The following is a 26,182-nucleotide window of genomic DNA, read 5'->3' on the forward strand; positions in this document are numbered from 1 at the left end:
AAAAAAAATTAAGGAAAAATACACTCTAATTAAAAGGAACTATATTCGTGGACAACGAAAAGCGGGGTCATTAATTGTGGTCTTGGGCCTAATAGGTAACAGGTGAATACACTATTGGTATCGGTAGCGGACTCGACCCGGAACTTCTTAATTATTGGCAATATTAATTACGTGGAAAACAAAAGGGCCTGGAGTGGTGTAATTTTTAATCTACACCTTTGTACTATATTAGTTATATATAAAGTTGAATTCTGTGATTCGTCGTTTTTACGTGATGACGGCTGACAAATTGGACCTCGTAATTTTAGTATTATAGATTTCTCCGATGAGTTGGATAACCTCTCTATCCGCTTCGATATTTGTAGATGTAACGTTTGATCAGTAAAAAATGTAGAATATCTGCTATTATATAGCAAAGTAATTGGAAGTGATTTTTTTCTTCTAAATTTTAAAGTGCCCTTTCTGCAGTGACGTCATTTAGAACTGTTCTACAGTCCTGACTGATTTAGTCAGTTCTGCTGACAGTTCTACGGTAAGAAATAATTTGGACAGTTCTGTCTAGAACAGTTTTAGACACTTCTACCATAGAACTGATCCTGACAGTTCTACCATAGAACTGATCCTGACAGTTCTACCTAGAACTGATTCTGACAGTTCTACTTAGAACAGTTCTAGGGTAGAACAGTTCTAGGGTAGAACTGTTCTAGGTAGAACTGTTCTAGGACAGCTTAGAACAGTTCTATAACAGATTGTTCTGACAGTTCTAATGAGAGGTCAGAAGTGATCTCCGCTGTAGTATAGTATAAACATATTTTATTATAGTGGATTGGGAAACAAGTTTTGCAACTTATATTAATCCCTTTCCACTTTGCGGGTGCGAGTGCTGCCTTGTAGCGGCATTAGCCTGCTCTTTTTCGAAATCTACAAGGGTGTCTTTAACGTGCAAGAGATATGGCTCTCTCTTAACACGGGTCAGACATTTATCGTCCCCTTCCGACGGACTATCATCGTTTCCTCAAGACCATACTCGGAAATGGTGTCACGGGAGCGCCGAAAATTCAGTCCCTGACATTTTCATCCCAGACGGGAACTTACCAAAGATATTACCTTCACATACACACTCAATGCAATCGGCTGTTAAGGTTCATATTTTTATAGATTGTTCACGGTCGGCCGAATCAAATCAAACACTTGACAATATGTATTTGCTCCTACTCCTCTAACTATACAGCATATATAAGAGTAAAGATTGTTAGATTCGGAGTCAGAAGAATAATGTGCACGGGTGCGGTGTGTAAGCACATGTGTTCATATTAATATTACATTGATCGTGCTATCATTGTTACTAGATCACACCCGCGAAATCGTGGGCATATACAGCTTGTGAACTGTTGTAGGATATTTTTTTGTAAAAGATATTATATATGGAGAATTTCATAAAAGGTATCAAAAGCCCTCTCCCTTTTTTCAAAGTCCAATATTTGTTTCCTTTTTGTTAAATTCAATTATTTTCGTGTTTTTGGCCTCAGACCACAATTATTCTTCTCCTTTGCTACAATGCTTCTTTTGGTAAAAGTCAAATCAAATTAAAAATTTGCACCGTTTCAAACATGAAATAAATGTAACTGCTTATATATAGACCATTTTTAGTCTAATAAAATCTGCTTCTAGCACAATCCATCAGTGCTTTTCTTTTGAGAGCCTTATTAACATGCCAATGGTAGGATTTGAATCATGTATAAATGACTAAGACCGACTAAGGCTAATTTGAGGGGTGGTCGGAGGGGACCTGATCCCGAATTCCCGGATTTAAAACCATAAAATCCTGAGAAGCAGAATTTAAAGAAATTCATATCCCGAAATCCCGAAATCGAAAAATATATTTCCAAATCCCGTAAGGATCAATCCCAAAATCCCGATCCCGACGCCCCGAAAAAGGTCCTGCCTCCTTCTTATCTCAACCTTACTTTCATTTTTGCCAAATCACTATTTTCCCTTTCAACAATTAATTTGTATGCCCCATTTATGGACATCATGTTTTCTAGAGTTGTTGGAAGAATTTTGTAAAATATTGAATGACTGGAAAATTTCAGCAAAAGTATCATAAGTCATAGGTTATTGGGGACAGGAAAATGTTGTTTTTTTTATCCCTCCTCCTTTATTTCCAAAATTCCCAATTTTTGGTTTTCTATCAATTTCAATACGAACATACATTTAGTATGTTATGAACATTTAAGTAAAGAGCCTGTAATTCAGTGGTTGTCGTTTGTTTATGTGTTACATACTTGTTTTTCGTTCATTTTTTTAACATAGATAAGGCCGCTAGTTTTCACGTTTGAATTGTTTTACATTATAATTTCGGGGCCTTTTAAAGCTGAGTATGCAGTATGGGCTTTGCTCGTTGTTGAAGGCCGTACGGTGACCTATAGTTGTTAATTTCTGTGTCATTTTGGTCTCTTGTTGAGAGTTGTCAACATGGCAACCGGATTAACATAAATAAGCATTTATAACTAGACACAAAACCCCCAAAAATATTGAAATTTTGATAATAAATAAAATTCTTACCGTCATTTTTAAATATCAAAAGTAAAAGGTTCACAACAAGCACAAGACTTTTCATCTCTTTTTTTGATTATTTTTTCCTTTTCACTTGCATTGTTAAATTGACGATTTAAACATCTTACATCATTGTAGCATAATTGGTGTAATTAGTTTACTAAAATTCTTGTTTGTATAATAAGTACGAAACTATAAAGCGGCTTCCGTTTAAATTAGGTACTTTCCACTATCAAGAGGTTGGAGTCTTGACCTGTTTAGCATGTTAAAGGTCTAAGAGAACACGAAATGCATAAATATTGCCAATCGGATGTCATTTATTTGTTTCCACTTTAAAGTTAAGTATGAAATGCAACACGTCAGAAAATATAAATAATTTTTCACTATATGAATTGATTTTGTGTAAGGTATAACATATGTCTCCAAAGTAATTTGAATAACAAGAATAAGTAAATATTGAATTTGATCAGAACGATTGACTCATCTATTAGTATCTATTAGTCTTTTTTATTGTTCGATACTTTATAGTTTAAATACTAATTGGCTATAATTTACGAAGTGAATAATATGTGCGCTGACCATCAACGATAAAAACTATGGACAGGATGCCCTCAAACGTCAATTTGGCTTTCCGGCTTTTTTATTATTATTTGTCACGTTTGTTTACCCCCTTCCTTTTTGCACATGTAAGTTATTTCATGTCGGAGCGTATCTGGTGATGGTAACAATCCAGTCGTCGAATAGTCTTCCCCTGTCTGGGGTCCGTACAAAAAGCAACACATCACTCAGGTTGAGCAGGTACAGCGTAAAACAGTCAGGTTTGTCTTCAATGATTATAAAGACAGATCACCTGGAGCAGTTTTAAATTTAATTAAGTCATTGGAATGGGAAAATTTAGAAATAAGAAGGAAAAAGCTAGATTAACTATGCTATATAAAATAAATTGGGGGTTAGTTGAAGTTCCTAAGGACGATTTAACAATATCTGATAGACGTACTAGGGGGAAACATGAAATTCGGCAAATATCAACAAATAAAGATTTCTATAAATTTTCTTTTTATCCTCGCACTATTTCGGACTGGAACTCACTACCTGAAGTAATAGGTATGTCTGACACTCTGGAATCCTTCAAAAGTGGCATATCTATCCACTCTAACATTTGAAGGATCCACAACAACTTATTAAACTACAAAGCCACTGTACATAATGTATATATGTTATTGTTAATGATTTTTCTTTGTCATATTATTTTAAATTAAGTCCAGATGTACGTTCCTGGGAGTTTTACACTCCTACCTAGGAGTCTACTCCCGTATTCGGAAGAAGAAGAAGAAACAAAATATTCGGGATAAAACTGTTTTCATATGAGCACTAGGCAGTTCTAGGAATCTTATAAAATACAATAAGGAACTTTTCATAATCAAAAGTAAGCATGCATCTTTTGTTTGCGTCTCGTATTTGATTGAAAGAAGGGACAAACTCATTGCTGGTATACTATAAGGAAGCAACCACTGACAATTAAAGAAATATTCTGCTGGTAATTAAGCACGAGACATATATTATCGATCAGTCCCTTTGGAGAAATCCGTCTGCGCCTGAAATGCGTCCTTATGGGGTCACCACTCATTCTCGCCCGTGCTACACTTCAGCACCCGAGCTTATTCATGTAATGTGTTGTTTAGCAATTCCAAGAATTGTAAAACGCCTTTAACAAAAACAGAAAAAATAGTTATGCAACTGTTACAGTGAAATAAAAAACAAATAAATAAATGTAATCTAAAAAAAACATTGTTGCAGATAAGATTATCTTTTGTAATAATATGTTCTTTTTATCAATAATTAATTGTATTGTTGCAGATAACTACAAGCCGATGTTTCTTTTCAATCTTCATTGTGATTCATACATGTAATACATTGACCTGCGTATGTAACGACAAGGTGTTACGTTTGCCTAATAAGCAAAATATTCATATAATGACCGATAAATGGATCAGTGATATTCACCAATAAAGTATCGGAAAAGAAGGAGTAAAAAGTGTATACTAGTTATATGTATAGTTCCAAATAAATAACATATTAACATTACAATTACAGAGTGAGAACAACTGAAAGTAAATGTGACCTTGTCAGATGTGTTTAAGAGTACTACAGCAGAATGCAATGAGTGTGTAGCTAGGTAAAGGTAGAATCTTTGATTGCCTGCATGCTAGCTGAACCGTGAAGTCATTATTAGGTGAAGTATACTACTCTCCTATCGGAGTTGTCTATTCCTACAGACAGATAAATTGGTTATCTGTCGGACTAGTCTACTCTTAAAGAAGGATGGTTTAATAATGACTTCACGATTCAGCTCGCAAGCAAGCTAACGAAAGATATTACCTTTACCTACACACTCACTGCAATCAGCTGTTAAATGTTCTGTATAAATAATATAACTAGCAACATTACCGAATGAAACTTAAAGACGATTTTGTACTTAACACGATCAGCACGACGGGTGCTAGATGTGGAGCAGAATATGTCTACCCTTCGGAGACACATGATATAACACACGGATATTTTTTTGTGATGTGAGGGGAATTCTTGTTGATCAGTTTTAAGTTTTTGTATTTATTATTCTGCGAATTGGTATTTTTCGGATTGTGTCGCCAAGATATTGCCGGTCATTTCTTTATTTGTGAGTTTAGATGCTCTCGCTAGTATCTTCAGACTCTCTCCTATAGAAGGAAATAAGTTCAAAATTTACAAATTACTGCAACGCACTCTAATTTTACTGAAGCAATGTCGGCCATTCATTGTTTCCGTATTTTGCTAATAGTGTTGTCAGGTTGTTTTGGCTTTAACTCGAATAATTCAAGCCCTTACCGTTTCCGATTCTCTCCACCTTTCGAGGTAGTGATCGATAGGAAGCGTTATATAACGACTGGATTATTCGGGTTATTTTGGCTTATGAGTTTGAACATGCCTTTGGCATTGTTTTTTTTTCATTTTTTGGGATTTATCTATAATTATACAAAACATGAAATAATCAAATTAAACAAGATATGGCTGATCTTGTGTCTTATTATGACTGTTTTCAGGAGCATATTTAGAAGACTGAACACTTAAAACAAATGTGCTAATGAAAATGAGAAAACAGTAGTTTTGAACATGATTACACCTTTGGAAGTAAAGAACTTTTTTTATATTTTCTGAAAAAGTACAAATTTTACATAGACATAATTGTGATATAACTTTTGACAAAAATAACTGCTTTTCGGCACATCTCATTCTAAATACAAGGAGCCTTGACTTTGCATCATTTGAGTGGTATAGTCAGTTTTGGTACAAATTCACAATATTTCTTAACAGTTGTTAGTTTAACTTAGCAGCTCCTGTCTGAACCAGGAAATCAATATTGAATATGGAAACATTTTGTTACAGAACATTCTGGAACGTAGGTTTCGGACTACGCATTTTTACAAATTTTCTGTTCCAAAAATTCACAAACTCATCGTAGTTGACAATATCTCCAAAATGTGCTGACTTTGCAGCTTATAAAGGTACTCAAATGAAGATATTTGTTTTACCCTTAATTAAGGCCTTTGAAACAGATCAATTTAATAGTCAAAATGCGACCTTTTAGATATTTTTTAATAAAGTTGAAATGCACGGAAATATTTAGCCAAAAGTGACCTGTATCCTTCAATCATTCTTTGTATTCCAAAATACATGTTCCTAATTTTGAAAACAAATTTGCTCCCACATGTTAATTGATAAATATCGGGCCTAATTATTCTCAACTATTTTGTATTATAGAAATACTTTTTTTATGAAATCATATTTTGTCCAGTGATATAGGATGAAATGTGACAGCAGTGTATACATATATGATATTTAATGTTCTTAATATAGTATGCATGAAAAGTATAAATCATGTGCTTGACCGGCTTCATAAATATCAAGTTATACAAGTTGATATTAGTCAATGAGAAAATCTGTCGCCAGTCGTCATTTTTCACAAATACACTATTATACATTCATTGGTAAAAACAAATTGTGAAAGGTGGAATCCTTTAAAATCTAACTACACAGGATCGTAAAAATGATACATGTATGTTTTTGGTAAAAAGAATGAAATGGGTATTTTTCCTGTAAACGCTCTCTTTTAAACATACGAACTTCATCCACCACAAAACAGATATATGCGTATTTTCCTGTAAACGCTTTTTTTTATAATTAAATACGAACTTCATCCACCAAAAAAAGATATACTGACAACAACAAAAAACAAGCAACATAGACATTCAAATTTTAAAATAATTTTATTATAAAACAATAAAAAAGATTTACATTAAATATGGCTCACTATCAATATTTTGAAAAGTCTGGATTTCTGTAAGAACTAAGCACTACTTTATCATTTTTGGTAAAATTTACAGGTTACACGCCACCAACTGAGTTTACAGCTTTGGTGTTTAAAGCTTCGGGTGTATTCGCATCATATACTTTACTGTTTAAACTGTCGATGGTTTGAACGAATGGTAATTCATTATATAGTGGATTGGTAAATCCAAGATTTTCGCTAGTTTTTATGAGAACAGGAGCTGATTCAACTAATTTCCCAATTTGATCACTTTCTTTTCGAATCGGGACCGATTTCACGTCTTTTCCTGTAAGTTGAATAGGTAGACCAGATATCGGTGTCCCTATCTGTTGATTGTTTCTGAAAACAGGCAAAGAACTACCTGACGGGTTCTGATTGAACTGTGGGATAGCTTGATTTGGTGATTGGAAAGATCCACGTACCAATGGAGTGTTTTGAGACGGTCCACCTTGTGCTAAAGTTCCTAGTACAGTAAGTGTGTTGGGTTGCTGTCTAAAAACAGGTGCACTTTGCCATTGATTATTAACAGGAAATTGCATGTTATTTTGATTGATCGGCAATGTGTTCTGCAATTGACCATTCGATTGAGTGTTTTGCCATTGTGTATTCACTGTTCCTGTATTTTGCCAGAGACTGTTGCCAGCTCCATTGTTTTGCAATACACTGTTTCCAGCTCCATTATTTTGCCATAAACTGTTACCAGCTCCATTATTCTGCCACTGGTTGTTCATTGGTTTTATATTTTGCCATTGAGAGTTGATTGGTACATTGTCTTGCCATTGGGTATTTGCTGGAACATTATTCTGCCATTGTGGATTCAGGGGCCCATTATTTGTCCACTGTGTGTTCAAATTATTTTGCCAGACCGGAACATTATTTGTCACTGGGATGTTGTTATTGTTTTGGAATTGATTATTTGGTATATAAACAGGCTTTGGATTAAGATTTGCATCGAGCCAATTTCCGGTAAGTTTACCGGTCATTTGATTTACAAACTTTGGAACTTTTGGAATGTCACCTCTACTTGGTCCACTGTCCGGTTGAATTTTTGTAATGTCTGAAACTATTTTATTATTTACGCATATATTTTTGTTACATCCTCTGCAAAGTACTCCATACACATTAGTATATATTTCCTTTCGACATTCGTTTGGAATATCAATCAATGGACAAACAAGCGGTGGACATATATTTACAGGAGGATTTACCGGAAGTCGCAACCCTTCCGGTTTAATAGGTCGATGTTTCACGTGATGCCTCCCATATCTGCGGTAGTTGTGATATTTATGACCTAAAATTAAAATGAAAAATGAATTAAACAAATTAAAAAGTTTTTGAGATAAAATTTTATATTTCATGAAAATAAAAAGAGATATGGAGATCAACATTAAAGGGTCAAATTGGTCATCAAAACAAGTTAACAAGTTCTGCACTACATCCCCCTTTCAAGATGTTGCATTTTGTTTTATAGAATAAAATTGACTTATATCGAACCAATTAAAAATTTCGTCTTTAAATGAATATAGTTTTAGTTATTTCCCTTTCTGTAAAATCGCTGTACCTGACTCTTTTGATCATATAGACCTTTAAATTGTTCTATATATTGCTGATGTAGATTTTGAACTAATTATTGAACCACAAAGTGCTCGTCGAAAGTTTTGTGACTGACACATTCTTCCATGGTTTATTGCCATCTTATATGTTAAATCCACTGCGACCGGACTCGAAGCACCCGCGCCAGAGAACATATTTTTTGTAAAAAGTTACTGTATTCAAAGTTTTGGCAATGTTTATGTTTGAAATTATCCAGCAATCGAAGCAAAATCACAACGTAACATGTGTGTTTTCATTATTTTTTAAAAATTCATATAAGTAAGAGGTAGTTCAATTTAGATAAGCTGTCCTATTAACAATATATTTAATTTTTTTTTAAGGCATGAACGTTCCTGATGAAGGAGAATCCAGAAAAGCGCAACAAATAGATAAATGTTATTTTCATTAGAACTTTAAATTACTTTTTTTTTAGAGAATAATCAAATTATAACTAACGTGATACTAATTAACTTTAAATGTTAACTTACCATTTGCGCAATATAGAAATAACACTCCAAATACGAATGAAAGAATTCTTGTCTTCATTGCTGTTATCGTTCCAAAATCTTTAAACAGTTGTCTTATTCTCAAAGAAATTTCCTTTAATATATATACATTTTTTTCTCAATTACGCACGCTAAAACTACGTTTTTACAAATTTTGCACGCGTCATTTTACTACAAGACATTTGATTGGTTGATATAATGAAGGTGTCACGTTATATAATGGCCGAATGATGACTGTCATTTGTTTACCTTGTTAGTAACAGGATAGATGTCATTTTGACAGTTTAGTCACTAGACTTCTTGACGCAGATTTTATTGGAAATTGCGATGTTCTTAGTACCACCTACAAGATATATTCATCTGAACATGACGGTTATCATTGAACTTGATTGAATCCAGGGTAGATATGAAAAGCAGGATCAAACGAATGTGATATACCATATATTTTGATAAAAAAATATTCATTCTATTTTCCACATACGTTACACAGTCATTATTTAAAAAAGATATTTTAATAGAATTTCGTTTCATATTATTAAAAAGATTTGTTAATTGATACATCATTTTTTTTTATTAAAGACAATGCCACACTGTATTAAAATAAGTAGGCGTCATTCATAAAAGAAATATTTTTCAAACAACATAATACAGGGTCTTAATGTATTGATGACATTATGATTTTAAGGACATTTTTCTCCATTCTCTTTTTCTTTTTTTTTATCTCTTTTTTTTTCTCCATTCTCTAAAAAGAATGCTACACTCATCATGAAAATGAAAATATTATGCTATTTTTTATCCTTAAACGGCATTTAGATCCTTTATCATTTGTATTTTTCACGTTTTCTGAAGTTATTGAGCTTAAAAAAAGTACTAATAAAAATAACGTTTGTGACAGAGGGTATAAATATATTCACATGTTAGTGACGAAATAAACAAAATTATAGGTAATATCTATCAGAACTTTATTCAACTTTTGACTACTTATTTATCTTTTATTGATGTTGCAATTCTTACTGTTTATTTACCTTAAACTGTGCACTATAAAACAAGATCTTTATTCGAGCGATTAGTGATCGATTAGAAATTGATTAAGTAGGTGATTAACAACATTAAGTTTACTTTTAAGCATTATCATCATTTATTTTCCATTATTTTTTCTTCACATAAATGGACACCTGAGAACAACAACATTTGTCATTTCACAAGTATTTCGTTATGTATGTTTTGAAAGGATTGTAACAGTGTAATATATGTCGATAAACCATGATTGATCTCATCAATGAAGTAATACACAATTTGACCACAGGCGATTCCATATATTAACATGTGAAAAAAAGCTGGAATGTTCATTGACTTGGAAATGAATTGATCATCATATACATCTGTTGTTGTTTGTAGAGAAGACACAGAATAAATGATGACTTCTTTAGAATGCATCAGTAAATAAATGAAAGAGGTAGGGTTATTTCCCCTTGATTTATTTCACAGTAGGTGGATTTTCGAAAAGTGCATCATATCAATCTTTGCTAAAATTCACATCACATCACCATATATTATTATATAGACATCAAAACGCTTTACCAATATATTTGGCGTATATCAGAATAATTTATCAAATCATAATACATAGAGATTCATTTTGCCCAAAACCAGCAAATTGATTTTTTGAAAGTTTGATTATGCATTTGAAAAGAGGTGTAGGAATATTATTAAACATAAACAAAGTTTTATTTGAAGTAATTCGATTTGTTAACTTTCAGATACACAATAATAGTGTACGGTTAAAAGAAGTCCTCAAATGGAAAGTTATGTTGTATGTATAACCCGAACCCAAAATAACTCAAACTTTATATGATTATTGTTTTTCCAAAAATAAAAATGCATTAGCATTTCGATTTGATGTAAGTGTTTTTTCTGATGATTTTTTTTATTTTTGAATACTCAAATTCAAGATAGTTTACTACGAATTATGAGAAAATACAAACAAAACAAGAAAATTGAAATTTACCCTTAATTCTTATTTCCAAGAGTTAATTTGTCATGTTCAAATAATATCAACAAACAGGAACTATATTAGTGACGACAATAAAAAAAATCAATGAAGGATAAAGAATTTAATTCAAATAGTTTGGGGTGGGGGTTCAAAATTGCTGAAAGTTTTTTTAATTGACATCGAATTTATATATATCCTTATTGGTCAATCAATTTTTCCCAAATTAAGTTAAGAGGGGGGTAAGGGGGTCAGTGAAAAAAACTATATAAAAAAAGTTTTTTTTTATCCTTCATTGAACTTTTGATGTCGTCCCTTAAATATATAAATAAAGACATTTGTTTTCCTTTTTATTCCTTTGTACTTCTTATAGTGTTATATGTCCACGTTTGATAAAAATTGAATTTGTAATCTTATACTATATACTTGACACCAAGTACAACGGCATATCTCATTATACAACTATAAATAGTACGAATTCAAATGAAGTAGAAGAAAACGTATGATTTGATCATATATTCATTTTTATTTTTTATTTTTTTTTACATTATCTTAAAAGTGCAAAACTCGTTAGACTTATCAATCAATCGTTAATCGTTTGTCTAACAAAACAATTAAATAAACAGTGTCTTATCCTTCCTCATATTTTTATCAGCATAGTTCAATGGTGTTCCTCCGGACACTTGAATGTCAATTCCAGTACAAAAAGTGGCATCAGCAGACAAATATAAAGCTGTCATTCCCATCTCTTCAGGCTGTCCAATCCTTCCTAGCACCTTTAAAATATATATTATTGCAAGTTGCAAGATAAATGGCTACACAGTCTGACAAAAAATATGAGGTGTTTTCATAAGACCTATTTCATATAAAGAAAAATAATTTGAAGGAGGAAACATTTTACGAACCAAATTTTATTATATCTACCAAAACATTTCAATGACCTTTTTATTATTTTTTTCATGTTTTGTCTTGTTGTTCATTATTTTCATTTTTTATGAACTTTATTTATCGTCTTATCCGTTTTCAGATTCATAATTTGATGCAAAATCGTATAGTTGACCTTGTTCCAAGTAAATTATTTTAAAATTTGGTATTTATGATTCATTTGTAAAAGTCATCCAATGTAGTCAATGAAAATACTATTTGTGCTTTGAATTGATGTATAAGAAAAAACCGAAAGACGAAGTGAACTTTTGGAACTTCACTTTTTGTGTTACATGAATTTAAAATTTTCCAATTTTATTAAATATAGAATGTATAAAATATATATACAGAAACATCCTTGTACCGCTGCATTTGTTGTTCAGGATCTGGAGATATATCGACCATTTTTAAGAGGAGAGGAGAACTTGTTGCTCCTGGTGAAATTCTACAACAAACATTGAAAAACAAAATGAAACCATGGAAATTTAAAAGTTATGAAATAATAACATAAATGTAGTAGTTTGAACTGAGTCATGATATCAGAATTGCATTGAATAAAAACTTGAAAAAAATGAGTGTATATTCTTGGCATTGCTATTCCTCTAATTGATGTTTGCTTCAAAAACTGACGGAGGTTTAGTTTATCAAATCAGCATGAATTTTTCGATGTTAAATATCGCTGATTTTGAAAATTGCACAGAAAGAAACTCGAGCTTTTGTATCATACTGTTACGCAGAGATACTATACCGATATATGTACATTTTTTTCCAACTTGATAAATGGGAAAGTTGTCTTGATAAGGGAACACTTGTACAAGAAAACGAACAAATAATTATCTGACATATATAATAACTTACGAGTTTACTCTTACATTGTACTTCGCTTCGTCAATGGCTAGTGCTCTTGTCATGGCTAGGACAGCACCCTTTCAACAAAAAAGAGTTAAAGAGTTGACAAATATTCACCTTTATCGATATTTCACAAAGAAAATACAATACCACTATTTATACACTTTCAGAAACACAATGGCAAATGCTATTGACATCACAAAAACACGACAGCAAGAGATAAACAAAAAAAAAACGAATAAGAAAAATATGTATATAGATAAAGGAAGAAGTGGTATAAGTGCCAATGATACAACTCTCCATCCAAGTCAAAATTTATAAAAGTAAACCATTATAGGTAAAGATACGATCTTAAACACGGAGTCACGAAGCTCACACCGAACAGCATGCTATCTATAAAAGGCCTCAAGAATTAATAGTTTAAAACCATTCAAATGCATCTTTCAAATTATTTATTAATTGAATGATTTTGGCTTATAAGATATATATATATATATATATAGGAAACGATACAATTTAAGATTAATAGTAATTCGAAAAGGAAAAATAAAAAAATAAATATCTATGAAACTAAAGCTTTCGGTGTATATCGTGCAAAATTCCAAATTCAACCTGTATGACTCGAATTACGGAATTTCTTTTGTGCAATCTTTAGTAAGTCTTCTTATAGTCTGAGATTGCTCTGCAATCCGTCAACACTTGTACCTCACCATGAAATTACAACAACAAGTATTCAGTTTTAAGATGTTCTATCGTGTCACTACTCCAGAATCCTCAAATCTACTCACTTTCGTGGCAACATAACTAGTTGATCCTCCAGCAGCATGATGACCGTCCATACTTGCAATGTTTATAATATTGCCTTCTGTTTTACGTAGATGTGGTAACGCATACTACAATGAGATACACAGCTTAAAATTATCCAATGTAAGTTTGTTAGATGCTAACTATGTCACTATAGCATAATAACACAGAGGGGTACACGTGACTTTTAACCTATCATAAAACAAAAGATAAAGAAACTAGAGGCTCTAAAGAGCCTGTGTCGCTCACCTTGGTCATTGTGCATATTAAACAAAGGACACAGATGGATTAATGACTAAATTGTGTTTTGGTGATGATGATGTGTTTTTAGATCTTATTTTACTGAACATTCTTGCTGCTTATAATTATCTCTATCTATAATGAACTCGGCCCAGTAGTTACAGTGGAAAATATTTTGTAAAAATTTACAAAAATTTACAAAATTTATGAAAATTGTTAAATGTTTACTATAAAGGGCAATAACTCCTTAAGGGGTCAATTGACCATTTTGACCATTCTGACTTATTTGTAGGTCTTACTTTGCTGTACATTATTGCTGTTTACAGTTTATCTCTATCTATAATAATATTCAAGATAATAACCAAAAGCTGCCAAATTTTCTTTAAATTACCAATTCAGGGGCAGCAACCCAACAACGGGTTGCCTGGTTGGTCTGAAAATTTCAGGGCAGATAGATCTTGACCTAATAAACAATGTTATCCTATAAGATTTGCTCTAAATGCTTTGGTTTCAGAAATATGAGCCAAAAACTGCATTTTACCCTATGTACTATTTTAAGCCATGTCGGCCATCTTGGTCTGTGGGCAGGGTCATCGGACACATTTTTAAAACAAAATACCCTAATGATGATTGTGGACAAGTTTGGTTAAATTTGTCTTTATAGTTTCAAAGGAGAAGATTTTTGTAAAAGTTAACGAAAATTTACGAAAAATTGTTAAAGGACAATAACTCCTTAAGGGGCAACTGACCATTTTGTTAATGTTGACTTATTTGTAGATCTTACTTTGCTGAACATAATTGCTGTTTACAGTTTATCTCTATCTATTTTAATATTCAAGATAATAACCAAAAACGGCAAAATTTCCTTAAAATTACCAATTCAGGGGCAGCAACACAACAACGGGTTGTTCGATTCATCTGAAAATTTTAGGGCAGATAGATCTTGACATGATAAACATTTTTACCCCCATGTCAGATTTGCTCTAAATGCTTTGGTTTCAGAGATATAATCCAAAATCTACATTTTACCCCTATGTTCTATTTTAAGCCATGGCGGCCATCTTGGTTGGTTGGCCGGGTCCCCGGACACATTTTTTAAACTAGATATCCTAATGATGATTGTGGCTAGTTTCAGAGAAGAAGATTTTTGTAAAAGTTAACAGACGACGACGACGACGACGGACGACGGACGACGGACGCAAAGTGATGAGAAAAGCTCACTTGGACTTTTAAGGTCGTAATGTTTGTATGCAAACTCCGAAACTGGTGATATCTGGCTACGATTCTTTGTAGAGAAAGAGAAGTATAACCCGAACGATAACGCTGTATGGAGTTTGGTTTGTATGCTCTTAAAGTTATCCTTCATTTATACTAAAAATATTAATTTGATAAGAAACTAATTGTTGAAGCATCTTTAGACTGTGATAACAAGCTGGTTGTGCTTGTTTTTAGTTGTAAGATTGTATAGGTTTAGAAAAAGACGGCAGTAAAATGTTACTCCGGAAAAAAACCCAATCTGTTTTGGTTTGTATCATATAGCAGACAAAATCACAAAACTAACCTTAGAGATCAGAAAATATCCAACAACATTTAAATCAAATAGTTTGGTAAAATCCTCCTTGGTTATATCATCTATTGTTTGATATTGCGGATCTGCAACAACAAAAATTAAAATGCTTAAGTCGAAAACGGAATTCTCAAATTTTGATAGCAGCATATCCATATTCGTCTTTTTCTACGAATAAACCAAAAGAGAAAGTTAGGTGAACATAATATTTCCATAGAATTCTTCTTCGAATAAACAAGTAGAGAAAGTTTGGCGAACATAATATTTTAATACATCGAAACGAATAAATGACAAAATTTCTACCCAAAATCTTTTTTTCTAATCTAATGGATGATGAATAAAAAGATAATTCTTTTGCAATTTGGTTAATTTCTGGTGTATGAAGTATCGTAAGACAAAGCTCTTTGCAGATTGACCACAGTCTTTAAAAAAAAAAGGTAGAAATTGTTTATTTTGAATTCTGTGACATTATTAGACTTTTTCATTTCATTTCTAAAGGAGCAACCGGAAATATGTGGATTGTTGGTTGCTTAACGTCCAGTGGCAAATATTTCATAAAAAATGAAAGAAAAATGCTATACTACATTTATTTACTTGTATCACAATTTGTTCTATTTGTGTTTATCATAAAACTAACATATAAAAAAGAAATATTTGCACAAGGGTTTTTAAATTGATAAGATCATTATAAGATGTCGTATGCTTGTCAAGTACAAAGATGTAAATATTTATGATAAAAAAAAAACGGTTTTATATCGAACTTAACCTGTATTTTCGCTATCAAATTGTCAATCGATGATAATTTCCAAGACTCGGTACGCACATTTCATATAGAAATTCAGCTTATATCTAACGACGAATAAACTTTTTTATGAAGGTAGCAAGTATTTTGAAAGGTCTAGATCAACCACACACCACTCCCGCCTAAGACAAAACATGAAATCCCCACAAAACAGACGCATATACAAGTTACTCACGATATCCGGCATTGTTGATGACGCAGTTCAGTAAACCATATTTGTTTATTGTTTCTTGTACCAAATGCTGAAAAAGTAAATAAACAAAGCCTTTAGAATACAAATTATCATGGAATAAATAAATTTTACAAGAGCACAGTTGAAGTATATTGTGTAATTCAACAGTGATCAATTTTGCGTCTGTCTAAATACTTTGCTCAGATAAAAAGTGTTACGGAAATACCCGTACCAAGTAAGAAATACGACTTTTGTTTTCCATTCGTTAGATGTGTTTGAGCTTTTGATTTTTCCATTTTCTATTTTTGTCTTTTTACTTTTTACAATAACCAGTGACGTTGGTATATTCAATTTCAAAATATAAAATTAACCTTTGAACCTACCTTCACGTCTGATTCCTTAGTGACATCTGCAAATACAAATGTTGCTTCGCCGCCATAGCCTGCCTCGTTTATTTTCTTCTCAACAGCTTTACCTTGTTTTTCTAATAAAATTATTGGCTCAATAAAACACTATATTTTAATGAAACAATGTGAAGTCTACATATATATTATCTGCTTAAATTATATACTTGTAAAACCGTCAATATATTATTGTATAGTTTTTATCTTAATAAAAGGGGATGTGTGTTATACGTCAATGACGACAAATGTATAAATGCATGTGCACTAGACAATATTTGAAAATACAAAACACATAATATGTTATTACGACAACAAAATATCATAATGAATTTAGATAAACGTTTTCAACAAATGAACAGAATTAATATTTTTCGTTACCTATTGCTTACATTTATTTGACTTACCGTCATTAGAACAAAATACTACTTTAGATCCATGTCGAACTGTAAAAGAAAAAACATCTAGTAAGCAGTCAATACTAATTATTGTGGTATATGAATTAAAAAAATAATGTTTTGATTTCCAGTTATTTTAATATTTAACCATTATTGCAGATATCAATGACTATTTATATTTGATGATAACTACATGTATACCTCTCTTTGAAACTCCGATTGCATATTCATTCTTGGTTTAATTCATCATTTGTTTAGAAATACTTTACTGCATGTGGAAAATAATATCCAATGACCCTATGTAGCGTAAGGGGTATCTATGATGTAATGATGAGAAAAATGCATATTAACTGGATATTTAAAAAAAACAGATATGGGACAATGACACGAATGCATATAACCTAACCACAAACACGCCACGCACAAAAAGACATCCACATGATTTTCATCGGAACAAGAACTACCCAACAACAGGCAGTAGGCTATGGATGGACACTAACACAATAAGAGCAATAAAATCCAAGATCTCAGAAAAATATCAAAATATCTAATCAAAACAAAGATTCAACAAGACACATCAATAACAAACATGTAAATTTACTTCAACTTAAATATGACCTTAGAGTGGTCATTTTCCCCCGTTGGACATTAGGAGATACAGCGGTATTTTTCAAAATTATCCTTTTCAAGTCACCAACTGCACGAAGGAAAATAAATTAAAGACCCCTTGACCAAGGCACAAAAATTTCAAATAAAATTGAGAATGGAAATGGGGAATGTGTCAAAGAGACAACAACCCGACCATAGAAAAAACAACAACAGAAGGTCACCAACAGGTCTTCAATGTAGCGAGAAATTCCCGCACCCGGAGGCGTCCTTCAGCTGGCCCCTAAACAAATATATACTAGTTCAGTGATAATGAACGCCATACTAATTTCCAAATTGTACACAAGAAACTAAAATTAAAATAATACAAGACTAACAAAGGCCAGATGCTCCTGACTTGGGACAGGCGCAAAAATGCGGCGGGGTTAAACATGTTTATGAGATCTCAACCCTCCCCCTATACCTCTAGCCAATGTAGAAAAGTAAACGCATAACAATACGTACATTTAAAATTCAGTTCAAGAGCAGTCCGAGTCTGATGTCAGAAGATGAAACCAAAGAAAATAAACAAAATGACAATAATACATAAATAACAACAGACTACTAGCAGTTAACTGACATGCCAGCTCCAGACTTCAATTAAATTGATTGAAAGATTATGATTTCATCATATGAATATCAGGCACAATCGATATCCTTCCCGTTAGGGGTTTGGTATCATACCATCATAACATATATGAGAAGAACATAACCCGTGTCATGCCAACAACTGGTTTTTGAATAAATGTGTTTAGTTCCGATGCAAAGACCCTATAAGTGAATCAATATTAACGCCAAAATATGCAATCTTTAATGACCTGACAACAGTATCGTAACTATATCCCTTCTTAATAAGTCTATTTAAAGGTTTTGTTAGTTTCTGAGGTAAATACTGACATTTTTGTGCTTTATAAAGAATATTTCCATAAAAAATTGGATGCGAAATACCTGAACGTATAAGAAGTTTGCATGTTGAGCTATATATACGAATGATGTCCTTATACCGATGATAAAATTTAGTAAATGTTTTGACTAGTTTGTGATATCGAAAACCCTGGTGTAATAATTTTTCAGTAATACATAAATTTCTCTCGTTAAAATCTAAAACGTTGTTACATACACGAGAGAATCGTACAAGTTGAGATATATAAACACCGTAAGATGGTGACAAGGGAACGTCACCATCTAAAAATTGGATAATTAACGATAGGAAATGAAAAATCATCTCTTTTATCATAAATTTTAGTATTAAGCTTTCCGTTAGTGATATAGATATCAAGATCGAGGAAAGGGCAGTGGTCATTGTTAGTATTAGCTTTATTTAAAGTAAGTTCAACAGGATAAATTTCTTTAGTAAACATACTGAAGTCGTCATTATTGAGAGCCAAAATTTCATCCAAATATCTAAAAGTATTATTAAATTTGTTTATCAGATGTTGTTTCGATGGGTCTTTGTTGATTTTTGTCATAAATTGTAACTCATAGCAATACAAAAACAGGTCCGCAATAAGTGGTGCACAGTTAGTCCCCATTGGAATTCCGATAACCTGACGATATACGGAATCTCCAAAGCGAACAAAAATGTTATCTAGTAAAAATTCAAGGGCATATATAGTATCAAAGCATGTCAAATTGACATAGTTTTTTTGTTTATTGCTACTAAAAAATAACCTAAAAGAGTTTGAACATATATAATCACATTCTGACTTTTTAAATGCCCATTTAATTAGGTGTGTGAATTTTTTCTTAATGAGAATGTGAGGCAATGTGGTATACAGGGTAGAAAAATCAAAACTTTGAACAGATTCAAAATCACCAATATAAGCATGCAATTTATCAAGTACTTCCAACGAGTTCTTGACACTCCAAAAGTAATTAATTCCACTATTTTCGAAGGCCTTATTTGAACAATTTATTATCAGGTTTTTGATTGTACCAAGTGTACTAGTAAGAAGAATAGACAATTTAGTAGTGGAACAATGGCTTGAAGACGAAATAAATCTATATTTGTAAGGTGTTTTGTGTAGCTTCGGAAGCCAATACATAGTTGGGACTTTCATTGTATTTGGTTCTGCTTGTAAAGCGGTAGCTAAAAGTTTATGTTTGTTACATATGTCTTTTTCTGAAAATGGAGTCAGTTGGAATGTTGGTGAATTGGTAATTTCTTTTTTTCAGAACCTCAATGTAAAATTTACGTCAAACAATAATAATATTATTAGTAGCTTTATCGGTCGGGACAAAAACAAATTCCTTGGCTAGTTCTTTTAGTTTATGTTTGATACGAGAAATAGGTTTATTGTGGTTAGTAAAATGTTCTTTAAAATGTTGAATACGTATATCAACTATGTTCGTTACTGAATTAAAAAAAGAGTCCAAAGATTTTTTGTCAGCTTTTTCCCGTTTTATCCATTTCACAAACTTTGAATGAGATTCACCAGGCTGCTTATTTACTACTTCTAAAGGTTGAACTGCTAAATATTTAATAGGATGATTTTACATTTCTCAATACTTTCGTTCTTTATAACAAAAATACATGCAGACATAACATTTCTATTTCTATTATTATTGAAAAATAAAACTGATATTGCATCAGTAGTGGATCTAGAGTTTATAGTAGGGAAATTGTTTGGGACTACAGGGAACTTGACTTGGGTATGCCTGTTATAGTCTCATTGATATTTACTACACCTTCATCCAATTTCAGCACATTATTCATATCATCCTTAATCATCCTTAATTAAGGTTCCACTAAAGTTAAAATAAAGGACACTTCATAAACAGCTAAAATTTGCGCGTATTTTTCAACCTCTAATGAATAAAGTCCTAAACTATATGAACATATCTTCATTTTAACATAATCACACTGTGTAAATTTTAAATACATTTGAAAGTGTTATGTTGTGGCCAAACCGGTTCTTGGGTGAACACTAAATTTTCCAAAAAACCTGGAGGCCTACGAGACGACTAAATTTGATTAAAATTGGTATGGACGAATACTGTTACATGTAATGAAGTACAAGCTAGTGTTGTTTTATCACATAAATATGTTTCAATGGCATATTTGTCCAATTTCTGTATTGTACCTTCGATATTCGTTCACTTAGATACATGAAATTAACTCAAACTCGTAAATGAATACATTTTCTGAAAAAATCAACATTAGCTTGTACTGCATGACAAGGAACAATATTCGTTTGTTTCATTCTTTTAATGTAGGATAAAGAGCACCTTTGCTTGCCAAGGGAAACAATCAAAGTCCCCACCTCCCCACCCTTTGCGAATTAAGATAGACTTTTGGATCCACCATGTAATGAGTTCCGTTAGTCGCAGTTGTAACTGGCGGCATCCAATCTAAAAGAGCCTTCTAGACGATAACGTGTAAATGAAGAACATGCTTATAAACATTACACGTGCAAAAAGTCTTTCTTCTCAAAACATAAAGCGATATTGAAAAATCAAAACCAAATTAAAGAGGACATAAAGAAAAGCCAAATTCTGACAAGGAATCAGATTCGAAGCAAATAAGATTAAAACAACATAAAACTTATTTAAGCGTTTTACTACATTTTTTAAATGTTCTTAACTTTGAATGAAAAATGAATTTTATGTTCCTGTTTTTATGCTATATTATAGTTTATTTATCGCAAATGAATTTCGTAAATGTGCAACATTTTATTCTATGAGATTATATGAAATTTTATACTTGTTAGATACACCAGGAAAAGCGACATAACTGTTACATAAATAATACTTCACATATATCAGACGTATAATGTATAATATCGACTGCATTTAAATGAAAATCTCTCGTTTACCAAAAACAAAATATTAATTTGAAATTTTTTGAATAAATGTACATTGTATTTAAGATAAGTTTGACACGTAAGTAAATATATGTGGTACTTGTGCAGCTAATTATATCTTACACATATCATATGATTCATGTATTATTGTTTTACTGTATCACATGATCTATGTATAATTGATTTGTTTACCCCGACGTAGACTTACCGAATACTTCTAATAAACCTTTGCCGATCCCACTCGACCCTCCAGTAATCAACGTTACTTTGTCTTTATACCGCTGACAACTTTCCGCCATTTTGTATGAGGGTATGGATGGAGGATAATTCATTTCTGTGTTCTTTTATTGATTTGCCCTATATTCTTTATTCTTTATAACATAGCACCCCATTATTTTCTATTCTTTATGTTTATGGTCCATTTTTCTCATTATTCAAATTTGTAGTATCTTATTTTCTATTCTAGCTGAAAACCCCCATTCTAACCCTCGTGTATCAAATAAATGTTCATGTGCATATCTTATCCACATTGCTATCTTATTTATCTTAAATAAGCCTGTTGATGTGATGGTTAAGTTAATATTTTGCCGAAATTTATTATTTATCAGTTATGTTTACCTACTATTGATGTGATGGTTGGGTCAATTCGATCATATTTGATTATCCATTTTATAATGGGCTCCTAATTTAATGCTCGTAGCAGTCTCATTTAAATAAAATTTGAGATTTTTTTGCTAAAACAACCGACTCAAACTTTTACAAACATAGAAGATATTTTTCTTTTTATATCAAACAATTTTGCTAAATTGTGAACTGATCTATTGTACACATTACATGAGCTTCATATTTTGCTGTTGCTTTGGTTGATTGTGCTCAAATGGTTTGTTTAAAACAAGAATTTATCAGGCGCACATGTCGAAGTTATACTGTGGTCATTCTAGTACACCCATTGCATTTAAACAACCTTTTCCTTGTGAACAGAACAAAACTTGCGGTGACAAAAGTATTAATTCCTTCCTCAATTTTAAATGCATATTTTTATTAAGTCAATTCGAATTATCCCTTATTAGACATCTTCGCTAGCCAAGGGTTACGATCCACTCCCGCTCTCTTCACCCATGGCGGATTGAGCCAACATTTGTGATAACAATGTTGCGCCATCTATCGGAAGATAAAAATCACGCCAATTCCGAATACATTATTCTTGACCAATGGCAGCACTTGAACTCTTCAATTTGGAGGTAAAAACACGGTAGCCATGGTAGCGTCTAGATTCTACACACTTGGTAAAGCCGGAAATGAAAATATACGTCAACATTCATCCATTTGTGCATGAAATATACACAGGAACTTCTATTGGTTGATTAAAAACATTCAAGTTGTCACTAAATATAGTCGTATGTTTAGGGATGTAAAGACTTGTTGCACAATAAACACGTGGTAATTGTTTACAAACACTTTCTACATTTACACGTGATCATGTAATAGGTGCTTTTTGACTGCAGCCAATAAAAATCCTTACCTTGTGTCTCCTAAATTTTATCTCAATCCGCCAAGGGTGAAGAGAGCGGGAGTGAATCGTAACCCTTGGCTAGCGAAGATGTTATTACAAGGGTGCGCAATCAACAAATTTGATCGATTTGCCTTAACGGAAAAAGCAAAAATTCCAGAAAAATGCAGTCCAATTTAGATAGCTTGTATGTGACTGGAGCAAAATAAAAACAACTTATTTATAGAAAAATATATTTTCTATCTACATTAAGAACTTATTTTATATTTTTGTCGCCAAAAAAGACTTTAGAATGACTTTTTTCAGGAAGGGTGCAAATTTTAAATTTTCAAACAGCTGTTAAATAAAAGTGACCTTGACCTATTTCAATTTCTAAATTTGAAAGTTTTGTATTCAATTCATTACAAGTAAGATATAAAGATGTTTTTTTAGATTTTAACCTTAATAATTTGTCGAAAACAAAATGTGTTTTCACGTCTTTTGATAATAAGTTGTTTCTGTAATTGGGTGTGAAAGAGTATATGTAAATGATTTGTTTCGAAATTTGTACAACATTAACGTCGAACTTGGTTGAATATAAAACTATGTGTATAGCTTTGCTTTATAGAAGTGAAAATTACCGCAAACGGAGAAAAAGAGGGGTTAAAGTTATGACAACAAAACGTCTATTAGAAACAGGTAAAACACCCCATCCTACATATATACAGATGGCTAAATGAGCAACAATTGGCTATAATGTTTACAAGTATTCAAAAAATATAATAAGAGAGTTATGTACAGCACCGATGTATTTTACAAACATATGCAAACAAAAAAGGCATGAGAAACCAAAGGGACCTTAAAAACTTATAAAATGATGACAAACTGAAAACAGCATAGCAAAAAAAAAAGAAAAAAAAATGCAAAGAGAAAATTATGATCGAAGCTAGTATTACCTACTGCGTTGTATAGTCTCCTGTAGTTTAAGCCCATCACCCACGTCAAAGTCAGAGACCATACGGCAGTTTTTTGCGTTTATTTTTTAAATATCTTTCCATACTAGATATATTATTACTATATTTACCAATATTTCAAAATTGAGTAGATGTTTTATTTATTGTTTAGAAAATATTATGGACTGCTTATTTTTCATTAAATAGCTAACAATGATTCATAAGGTACACACAGAAAAATAAAATCTTATACTTATACATCTTCATCTCCGTCGTCATCCATGTTTCTAACTGCAACCAGACCCAGTATTTACATTTTGACATATGTCATTTGCCAGACATGGACATAAATCTGTACATGATAGATGTTGTTCGAATCAAATGCAACCCTTTAAAAACACAGATTTCCCCTTACAAGTACTATCTAAATCTTGCAGAAATTCATATGAAATCTAACCTCCGAGATAGACAGGAACAAGTCATTCTTCTTTTCCAATCCGAACTGAAGAGGAGAATGTTAGGGTAGTTTTGCTATATGGGAAGACATCAAATTTATGTCTTGAGTGAGGCTCTTATTACATATTGTTTAAAAGTAGATTCACAAGGAGGAAGTTTGACAAGGGAGACATTTTAAATTGTAGCCAATTTGTTAAGGTCACAATGATCTATTTTGAGTTTTGACTTGAGATCATTCAACCTTTCAAGATCTCGAGCTGCATCTATAGATTCATCGATGTCACAATCAGAAAGGTATTTTGACAAATCGGTGAAATCATCTGGATTGTCCTTCAAGACTAACAAACAGTGCGCTTACCGATCATAAACAGGGATGACGTTGTATCGCATCATATTACAGCATGTGCGGCTGGTAGAATGTTACAGATGGCAACCCGAGACTTTTACTTATTTCGTGGACATGTATATAGCGGCGCAAATCTTGTATGCAAATAAACTCATCATAGATACCAGGGCTAAATATTGTATATACGCCAGACGCGCATTTCGTCTACCAAAGACTCATCAGTGACGCTCGAATCCAAAAAAGTTAAAAAGGCCAAATAAAGTACTAAGTTGAAGAGCATTAAGGACCAAATTCCTAAAAGATTTGCCAAATACAGCTAAGGTAATCTATGCCTGAGGTAGAAAAGCCTTAGTATTTCAAAAATTCTAAATTTTATAAACAGTTATTTTATAAATATAACCATATCAATGATAATTCATGTCAGCACAAAAGTGCTGACTACTGGGCTGGTGATACCCTCGGGGAAATAAATCTCCACCAGCAGTGGCATCGACCCAGTGGTAGTAAATAAACTCACCATAGATACCAGGACTAAATTTTGTATATACGCCAGACGCTTGGTTCGTCTACAAAAGACTCATCAGTGACGCTCGAATCAAAAAAAGTTAAAAAGGCCAAATAAATTTCGAAGTTATAGTGCTTGTTTGAAACCATAGCTCATGCGTATGCTGCATGGAGGGGAAGTAATGAACTCATAAGACCAGAAAATCTGTATCTTGTGTCTTATTATTATCCTACCCTTGATTCCTTTCACATCGAACTATTTGTCTTCATGAATAGCAGGTAAAATCATGCGAGTATCTACTTCATCGGGCATACACAATAACTCTTAAAACCTGAATACTCCTGATGAGCAGATTAATGATCAATGGAAGTGCTAGCTAGATACACAAGGAAGTCAAATGACTTCCTCATTTATCAAAGTAACTGTTGACCTACTATGATGCTGAACAATCGAATCGCCAAGAAATTTAATTAAGGCCTGCTGGTTCTCACTGAGAAAGAAAATTTTTCGAGTCAGGAATATGACGACCTTCTATATATGACCTGCAACACTCTTACAGACGAACAAGAACTTGATTCAGCTTTAAAATAACTGTAGTTGTATCTGCTAGTATACTAGTAAGATTTATAGCAAGAATGGTAGTACAGTATTTTGTAATCATCAGTACGAAGATGATTTAGGTCTGAAGCATCATGCAATAAACTAAAATATACATGACCTTTTCGTGCTTCCATAGCCTCGATAAAGGTTTTGTTTGTGCTAAATCCTCGCATATTAATAAGCAATTCAGTAGAAGAAGAACCCTGACATATAACAC

General features: G+C 32.3%; 1 protein-coding gene and 1 long non-coding RNA gene across 2 annotated transcripts; both read right to left on the reverse strand.

Moving 5' to 3' along the window:
- Positions 1-6,841: 6,841 nt before the first annotated feature.
- LOC143081711 (uncharacterized) lies at positions 6,842-9,153 on the reverse strand. The gene is made up of 2 exons (XR_012980045.1): positions 9,004-9,153; positions 6,842-8,213 (listed from the first exon to the last, which is right to left on the reverse strand). It is a non-coding gene; the product is annotated as an uncharacterized LOC143081711 (long non-coding RNA).
- A 2,363-nt stretch (positions 9,154-11,516) lies between these two features.
- LOC143083089 (L-fucose dehydrogenase-like) lies at positions 11,517-21,966 on the reverse strand. The gene is made up of 9 exons (XM_076259299.1): positions 21,825-21,966; positions 17,178-17,216; positions 16,753-16,853; positions 16,373-16,439; positions 15,390-15,481; positions 13,573-13,677; positions 12,794-12,861; positions 12,284-12,380; positions 11,517-11,787 (listed from the first exon to the last, which is right to left on the reverse strand). Exons 1-9 carry the CDS (start codon positions 21,946-21,948, stop codon positions 11,626-11,628), a joined length of 855 nt encoding a protein of 284 aa, XP_076115414.1. The 5' UTR covers positions 21,949-21,966; the 3' UTR covers positions 11,517-11,625.
- Between the last annotated feature and the right edge of the window lie 4,216 nt (positions 21,967-26,182).

This window comes from Mytilus galloprovincialis, chromosome 7, assembly GCF_965363235.1.
Source record: "Mytilus galloprovincialis chromosome 7, xbMytGall1.hap1.1, whole genome shotgun sequence".
In the NCBI taxonomy this organism is placed as follows: domain Eukaryota; kingdom Metazoa; phylum Mollusca; class Bivalvia; order Mytilida; family Mytilidae; genus Mytilus; species Mytilus galloprovincialis.